The sequence below is a fragment of the Magnolia sinica genome, chromosome 5 (genome assembly GCF_029962835.1).
Source record: "Magnolia sinica isolate HGM2019 chromosome 5, MsV1, whole genome shotgun sequence".
NCBI lineage: Eukaryota > Viridiplantae > Streptophyta > Magnoliopsida > Magnoliales > Magnoliaceae > Magnolia > Magnolia sinica.
The window spans coordinates 110,736,561-110,745,514 of record NC_080577.1 but is presented as its reverse complement, the minus strand read 5'-3'; the positions used below and the strand labels follow the sequence as shown (position 1 = coordinate 110,745,514).

The following is an 8,954-nucleotide window of genomic DNA, read 5'->3' as shown; positions in this document are numbered from 1 at the left end:
TTGCTGAACTTCGAGTCGAACTGTCTTCAACCAGTCGAAGGGACTTTCGACTAGTCAGGGACTTTCGACTAGTCGAGCATATCGATGAACTAAGATTTAAGACATTTATTTTATAACAAATCACACCACATGAATTTCAGGTGTAATAGACCCCAGGAAATAAGGGTGATTTATTATTAAAATCTTTTTTCAGAACCAAAAGTTTTGGATAGTAAATGAATTTCGCTGAGGGATCCTAGGACCACATGATTGTTATTTCCCTTCGTGTAGTTTATGTGACCTTATCATAAGCTTGGATGGTAAATGAATATCACGAGGGATCCTAAGAAGTTTTTAATGGCAGGCCTTCAACGAGCACTGTTTCTTGCATTGTGGTCCACTTCAGATTTATACCTGTTTCATCTTCGGGACCATACTGTAAAATAAACTGGCAAAACGGATGGACAGCGTGGATAGACAGGGCATACATCGAGGTAAGCCACACGGTCAGGGTCGCACCCACATGGCTGGCTGCGTTCGTTCCCAACACCTTCCAGCTCCCTCGTTCCCACCGACAGCGACGTCTACTTCCAGAACACGAATCCCGACAAAACTAGAATATCCGTTAGCATATCCGTAAACTGGAAAAGGAATATTCCATCCCGTCTACGTTCCGTTTCTTTCCCGCCTCACCGTATATATCCTTCCAAGAACCGCTCGCTCTCCATCCAAGGCCGCATTGCGATTTTCCATTTTCCTGACTCGTCTAATCCCCACCGTTGATTTTCCGTCATGGCTCTCAAGGCCGTCCACATGTCCGACGTCCCCAACCTCGATCAGGTCCCGGAGAACGCTGCCCTTGCGCTCTCTTCCGCCAAGCTCTCCAAAGGTGACGATTGAGAAAACCGTCGTGAAAACCTTCTTCTTTTTGTTAATCGCCGTCTGACTGTTTCGGTCTTTTTGCCTTTTCAGGACCTGACGCCGTTAGAACAGCGTTTAAACCGCAGAAATTCTCGGTGATCGGGCATCGGGGCAGCGGCATGAACATGCTCTACTCGCCCGATCGGAGAATGAAAGCGATCAAGGAGAATTCCATCCTGTCTTTCAACTCCGCTGCGAAATTCGCCGTTGATTTTGTCGAGTTCGATGTTCAGGTCAGTAACGGCGATCTTTTCCGTTAATTTGTCCGTCATCTCTCTAGGCAAAAGAACGCATGTGACTTGCAGGAATTCTCCAAACCCTAGTCCGCAGCATAGGTGATCCGAACCGTCCATTGCTTTATATAGCTTTGAAACTCCTGAAATGACAGAACTACCATTGATCGTAAGATCATCAGTGTGGCCCACGAAGTACAACCAAAATGAAATATCCAAACTGTTCGTCTTTAACAAACTAAATCCCAACGATCGGCGGTTAGGATTCTCCTACTGAGGTGAAATTTGCACCATGAGCAACCGATGGTGAGCTCCACCATATTAACGGCTACGATCTCCATCGAGAGGCCACGGATAGTATAGTAGTCTTGCTGACTACAATTAGGAACGGTCCCGTGGTCTAGCAAACTGTCTTCGATGATTTTCTGGCTTTCCGCCAATCGGTTACCGATCGCCGAGTCCGGCACGTGCATTTCACACGGTCGTACGGAGCGCACACCTTCTTTCTTGTCACGCGGCCGCCTGGAAGGATTACCGTCCATGTAGATCCGTGGAGAGGCCCACCTTGATGTATCTATTTATCCACTCGGTCTGTTAATTTTAACGGATCATTTTAAGGCATGACCCCAAGAACGAGGTAGATCCAACGCTCAGGTGGACCACCCCACAGATGACATTCATTAAATGGTGCAACTTGCATTTAATGCAAACCAAGTGCCAGATTTGGTATGGTCCACTTGGGCGTTGGATTTGCCTTATTCCCGAATTTAGACCTTAAAATGTTTCGAGAAAATGGATGGACGGCGTGGATATACAAATACATCACGGTGGGCCGATCCACATATATGGAGAACGGTCCGTGCAGGCGGTGGCAGGACGCAACGCGGATTTCCTGTCGGAGACTTTTGTAAGAACTTCCTGAACTCGGGTGCTTGGTGGGGTCCACCGTGATGTTTGTTAGAAATCCACACTGTACATTCGTTTTGAGATCTCATTTTAATACAAACCACCATGGATCCACAGCTTCTGAGCGCCGCTCGAGAGGAAAAACCGGGTAAAGAGTTTCCTACGGTTTTAAACCTTTCTAGGATCTGCTTTATATTTATATTGCCATCCAAACCGTTTATAAGATCATTCCTACCTAGAATGAAGTTAAAAATACCTTAAAACTTAATGGCCATGCAAATGTTTCAAACGGTAATCACTGAATCCTAACGGTTTCCTCTCGTATGGTCACGGGTGGGCCCCACCTAGCATCAGCGTAGGAACTTCCTGCGAAATAAATCCGCGTCCCCTTCCCGCCGGTAACTGTCGCGTCTTCCTGAATGTCTTGGATGGAGACACGTTTACGGACGGATTTTTTATTTTTTTTATTTTTTTATTTGACACGTTGTTTTGCGACTTCTTGCGTGGCAAATTGCGTTTGCCAGGTCAATAAACGATTTAATAAATAAATATATAAATAAAAAGAACCTCATGTAGTCTGAGGGCCGATATGAATTTGTAGTCCTCGAGACCTAAGGGGACATTCAGCTGGCCTTTTTGTTCGTAGCCGTACACTGGCTAGTCGGTTTCATGCCATACACGGTGTAAAACTCACCGCTTGACAAAAAGCGTGCCCAGTTGGGTGGGGTCCAGCTAATCAAGAACGTAGGAGTTGTACTCCTGCGAATCATCTGTAATAGTCGGTCCTTGGATCTGATTCTTAACTGGGTTGTCAGGTGATACTCGGGCAAGGTAGGACGCCTGATATGCAGGAACTCATTACATGAACTCAAATTAAATAGGGCGAAGTTACAGTCCCAAACTCAGATTGGTGGAGCAATCCTGACCTCTCATTCGTAGAAACTTATTTGTTGAAGCAGGACCATTGGCTATTTTATTTTTTAACTGTCCACCAATCTGATACCCCGATGGTCAAATAATCATATTTGTTTGGTTCGTCATACATCCAAGCTTTTTAATTTGAATTAATTGTATTCCAGATATGCAATTTCTAAGTGCCTGCGTATCATATATCAGGCACTGCCAGAGTATGGTAGTTTTCCTCTTCTTAAAATTTTACGGGATCCACGCCGCGTGGTTTTCGTGCGCCCATTTCTGCCCCTGGTTTTGATTGTTGACCGTTGAGAAATGCGATGGATATTCGCGGGAGGACCTGTCCGGATCCTACTCAGGTGTGCAGTATAGGCCCATTTGCACTACTCAGGTGGCCCCAGATTACGAAGCCAACGATGGTTAGAAAAGAACTGTAATAGCGGTCCGTTTGATCTGTAGATTGTGACCCACATGAGGAGCCAAAATATCTAATCGTGTGCCTAATCTGATAGAAGGCTTGGATCTAGCACATCTATAGAAGAGGACTCACATGCAGGGGAGCGGATTAGGTGATACCCCCAGATCCACCAGGCGGGTGGGCCCTTGACTGTGGGGCTAGGGTGATCTATGTGCCTCAAATCCACACCGTCCAACCGTTTTGAATTCTTATTTTAGGGCATGATCCAAAAAATGTAGCAGATCCAAATCTCCTGTGGACCATACCACAGGAAACAGTAGTGATTGAATCCCCACCATTAAATTTGTCATCCAATCTGTAAAAAGATATGGATGAAGAGACCATACATATATCAGGTTGATCCAAAACTTTTGTGGCCCAGGAGAAGTTTTTAATGGCCGATTACCACTATTTCATGTACGATGTTCCACCTGCTTCATTCAGATGGATGGCATGGTTGTACTCACATACATCACAGTGGGCCCCACAGTCAGGAGTCCGACCTACCTCGGTGGATCCGGTGTCTCACCTAATCCGTTCCGCACATGCAGCTAGTTGTACACTTCCAGGCCAGCTCACACACACGTGTCCACGTGTGGTATTCAAACCATTGCTCCTGGACGCAACTCAGTGACGACCTTATGCAAAGGCCCATGTGTGAGCGAATAGCATTTAAGAAAAAAAAAGAAGATAAAAACATCATTCATGAAGAGAATCTTTTAGTTTTTCACCGTGTCCACGTGTTTCATCCATGCCATTCATTCATTTTACCATGTCATTTCATGGTATCACCCCGAAAAAGAGCTAGATCCAGTGTTCACAAAAAGTGGTGGTGATGATGATGTCCACCGTGGTGTTAATCATTTGAAGCAGAGAACCTTTTAGTTTTTAACTATGCCGCATGCCCACATGTTGTTTTTTGGATCCAAATCCTTCCGAACATGTTGGTCCCCACCTTGAAGAATATTTGCTACAAAAGTCGAGCCTATTTACTAATGCGGAAAACATTGCAGAAAACCATGGATAACCATGTATTGATCCGAATTAACACACATGGCCCACCTGGTGATCGGATTAGTCTGTTTTCTGTAATGGCTTATCTTGATGGTCGGGCCAGTTTTTTTGTCTGAGCTGTATGGCAATTTTTCTCTAGACTGTCCAATTAGTTGCTTCATGTAAACCATAGTTCTAAAACTCAGTGAGTCGATTGAAACTCGGCTAGAAATTGAGCCGAGTCGCTGTGAAACTCACTGAGGAGTCTGACTCGGTTCTGGTTCGGGTTGATTCGTCAAGCCTCAGTGAGTCAAAAGCATTTACCAGCTGACTGAGCAACTGTTAAGCAATTTTTTTTTTTATTCATACTGTTTTAAGTGTCTGTTATGAGTGTAACTAATTTCTTAGTTTAATTACCAAATATTGAGTGGAGTCCACGACTCAACTTTACTGGGTTGAATATCAAGTTGAGTTTTCTAGCCTATCTATAAGGGTTACCAGAGCCAAAGTTGGACTCCACGTGAATTTAGAGGTTTTGGGTGGTTGTCAATTGTTTATTTTTTTTAAAGTGCGGTCCACCTAAGTATTTGATAGGCTGAGCATCTTGTAATCATGATTGAGCTCACTTAATACATGGATGTAATACACACAACACGGTGGGACCTACATAGCTACAAGTGGGTGAATAGCTTTAAATGCGTAGGTGAATAACTCTTCACATGTAGATGAATCATTTGTAGAATAAGCTTATTCTACAAGCACAGAACCGGCCTCTGTAATTAAAAATAATAGTCGGTCATTTGTTGGAGCTTTTAGTCAAATCAACTAAAACATGAAATGCCAAAAATTCCCTTCATTCTTTCTTTCTTTCTTTTTCTTTCCATCGCATTACATGAATTTCGATGTACTGATTTGTTTATTTGTGTGGATTTTTTTTTCTCGTTGGTTTTTTTTAAAAAAAAATGGGTGAATGAAGAGAAGCTTAGACGAGAGTGTGAATGTAACTTTCTTGTAGGTGACAAGAGATGACTGCCCTGTCATTTTCCATGACGACAAAATCCTTACAGAAGAAAATGTAAGTTTTTCTTCCATTCCCTTTATGTTTTCTACATGTGGAACTTAATCTCATGAGTAGGCTGTACACTGAAAATCAGTGTATTACCATCTCTACTGCCAGCTTGGTGCACATGTTCTCCATTCAAATGGGTAACCACTTGAAAGGCTTTAGCTCAAGAAATCACATTATGGAATGCCCATGAGGATTGGGTTGTTCATATGGTAGGCCCCACTTGCTATGCTCATCAGGCTAACCCCAGCCTATTAAACTGACGTTTTGGGCCATAGCTCAAGCATGGTGAGACTGGCCTGTTGAACGTCATGGATGCTACTCGGGTGTGCGGGGTGAAGGCCAATGAAAATTCAACATATCTACATGATTTGATTTTGGGCTGACCTTTTCAAAGCTGAAGATGGACAACTCTTCTTCTAGCGGTATACCAAAGCACTACTGGAGCAAGATGGAACTATTTTACTCTTCCACACATGGCCCACTGGATATGACCAATGATGTGGAACCATAATCATCTCTCTATTATTGGCTATGGTGTTCCAACCCCAAGTGATGATTGGGATCATCTGATCAGTGTACTTGTTGGCTGTCACATGTTCCCTGTATGAGCTACATGTATGGTCTAAATGGGGTGGGTCATCATCCACTTTATGGGCCCACATCATAAATAGATGTTACTTTCTAATGTGTTGATTTATAATAGTTTTTCTGGGTTTAATTTCCAGGGCTGTATATCTGAAATGAGACTTACAGATCTCACCTTAAATGAATTTCTTAGCTATGGGCCCCAAAGAGAACCTGGAAATGTAAGCATTTAAGCTCTCTTTTAGTGAGATTTGGATGGAAGAAGGGGAAAAAAAAGTAACTAATCCTAATGTTTAAAAATTTCCTATAGGTGGGAAAATCTCTACTTAGAAAAGCTAAAGATGGGAGAATTTTCAGTTGGAATGTCGAAGACGACGACTCCCTGTGTACATTGCAAGAGGCCTTCCAGAGGGTTGACCCGTCTCTGGGCTTCAACATTGAGCTAAAATTCGATGACAATATAGTCTATCAAGATGAAGAGCTTATACATGTTCTTCAAGCAATCTTGCTGGTAACTTTTTAAAATCAGAGATTTTTTTATTGGACATTGTCAAATACATGAATTTCTTAAATGGGCATCTGTTTATTCTCATTTTGAATGGCAGGTGGTGTTTAAATATGCCAAAGACAGACCCATCATTTTCTCAAGCTTTCAGCCAGATGCTGCGAGGCTGGTCCGGAAATTGCAGAGTGTTTTCCCTGTAAGAGTTCTTCCCCATGTAAAGGATTCTGTAATTATATTAACCTGTTTGGGAGCTTGGAAAGTATTTAGGTGGAAAATACTTTCCAAGAAAATGACATTTTCCTCTGATTAGAAGTTCACTCAGAAGATGTTTTTGAGATTGGTATTTGGGAAGTATAGATTATAGAAATGATTTGAGAACTTGGGATCTAAAGGGTTATTTGTTGGACCAAAAGTTTAAAATGGAGCATTTCCCACATTCATCTTGCTGCGTGTCATGTTAGCTTTCCCACATTGGGACTGATCTAAGGCTATCGTTGTTTTTCTCGAACCAGGTATTCTTCCTTACAAATGGAGGGTGCGAAATTTACAGTGATGTGAGGAGAAATTCCTTGGATGAGGCCATCAAGATGTGTTTGGCCAACGGCTTACAAGGGATTGTATCCGAAGTGAAAGCCATTTTCAGAAATCCGGGAGCAATACCTAGAATCAAAGAATGCAATCTTCAACTCCTGACCTATGGCCAGCTGAAGTAAGCTGTTGCATCTTCTCGCCATTGGATAGTTTCAACTTCATTGCAAATTTTCAATTGTCTGAGTCACTGTGGGACTCAGCTCAGATTCTAACTCGATCGTGATATTTTGAATCGAGCTGAGTTCTAATTTGCTGAGCCTTATTGAGCGAGTGATTCATTAGATCAGCTGAGTTAGACTCATAAAAGTTGGGTCGATTGGTTGTTGATCTAAACCACTGATCCGATGAGACCTATGTCGACGGGCCATGCCCAATTAGTTTCCTTGATGGGGCAAATCAAAAGAATTACAGAAACAGTCTACATTCAAGAATAGATGGGCCAGCGTTTTCCAATCTGGGATACTTAAAGAGGCAGGTTAATCCATGGTGGGGTCCATTGGGCGAATGGTTTTGGAAAGCTGAATATAGAGTTTTCATGAAGCGATCTTACTCTTCAACATTGACTTATTTATCATGTGTTTTCAGCAATGTGCCGGAAGCAGTTTACATGCAACATCTGATGGGCATTGACGGCGTGATCGTTGATCTAGTGAAAGAGATTACAGAAGCAGTTTCTGATTTCATCAAGCCATCTGAGGAGCAAGAGGAGGATGGGTCTCCTGATTTGGAAGCAGATGGACCCAAAAAGCCAATTGCACGGCCCAATTTCTCCGAACGTGAGTTGTCGTTTCTGCTCAAGCTCATACCCCAGTTGATACAACCGTAGGCCAAATATCTATCACAGAGAATTCATGACAAGTGAATAGAGAGTTTTCAATCTTTAGTGTGTAGGGGATAGCTCTCTCTGTCCCATAAGCATTGTTGTATAGTAATTCATCTGCTCTTCTTGTCACACGGTGACCATTGACGGGCAGACGGATGGATGGGATTGCGTTTGTACCACCGAAAATCTTCATCAAAGCAGATTTGAGTAAGGTCACACTTCTGTTGTGACCACTTCCAATTCAACTTAGTCTGAGGTGAAATTGCAGTATCGAGTTGCTTCGACTTAGTCAAGTCCAATCCAGCTCGAACCAACCCATCATCTAAGGACCCAAGTCGAGATCATTTCCAGTCTGTCAGGTAAGGAATTGGGCTCAGGTAGAAATTCCCACCAACGTCAAATAAGTTGGGCTGGACAAGATCTACTTGCCCAACCCTTATGCAGACTCAGTTGCATCACCGACTCGCTGTTGACTGATCCAAACCGTTCGTTTGGTGGGCTGTCTTATGGATGACCGACGTCCCTAAAATGGGCATCTAAAATAATCAATTGTTCTCTAACATCTCTAACTGGAGGCACGCTTAAGTTGTATATGAAACTTTTCCTGGCTAAAAAAAACAAAATGGACGGCTAATCCCAGTCGTTTAGCAGGTGGCCCCTAGAGTTGTGGAATGCCAATATCACATCTGCTTCTCTTTCCCCTGCTGCAATTGATCCATCTCATATCTTTGGAGGAAATGGACAAACTCCTCTAAAGAAGAGGGGCAGTCCAGATTGCATGGAGGAATGATGCAAGAACGTGTCACAGATACGTTCGTAGCATGGTTGGTCCAATAGGTGGACCGTATATTGACTATTAACTTTTGATCTGGGTATCGTTACGGGCATACAACCTATCAATCTTTACTGAAACAGGCCATCTAAGGTGAAACGACCCACAAAGTGGGTCACATCTGTCTGTTTCATTAGAAAACGTCCGC

General features: G+C 43.1%; 1 protein-coding gene across 1 annotated transcript; it reads left to right on the top strand.

Moving 5' to 3' along the window:
- The first annotated feature begins 592 nt into the window (after positions 1-592).
- On the top strand, positions 593-8,200 carry LOC131246686 (glycerophosphodiester phosphodiesterase GDPD1, chloroplastic-like). Its single transcript, XM_058247039.1, has 8 exons — positions 593-868; positions 952-1,133; positions 5,417-5,476; positions 6,196-6,276; positions 6,366-6,566; positions 6,661-6,756; positions 7,073-7,269; positions 7,737-8,200. The coding sequence occupies exons 1-8, from the start codon at positions 772-774 to the stop codon at positions 7,975-7,977; spliced, it is 1,155 nt and encodes a 384-aa protein (XP_058103022.1). The 5' UTR covers positions 593-771; the 3' UTR covers positions 7,978-8,200.
- Positions 8,201-8,954: the final 754 nt, after the last annotated feature.

Excerpts from the sequence above, each read along its gene's own strand:
- LOC131246686 (XM_058247039.1), top strand. The coding sequence starts at position 772 with ATGGCTCTCAAGGCCGTCCACATGTCCGACGTCCCCAACCTCGATCAG. Across the intron at positions 869-951 it reads TTCCGCCAAGCTCTCCAAAG|GACCTGACGCCGTTAGAACA; the intron begins GTGACGATTGAG and ends TTGCCTTTTCAG. Across the intron at positions 6,757-7,072 it reads AATTGCAGAGTGTTTTCCCT|GTATTCTTCCTTACAAATGG; the intron begins GTAAGAGTTCTT and ends TTCTCGAACCAG.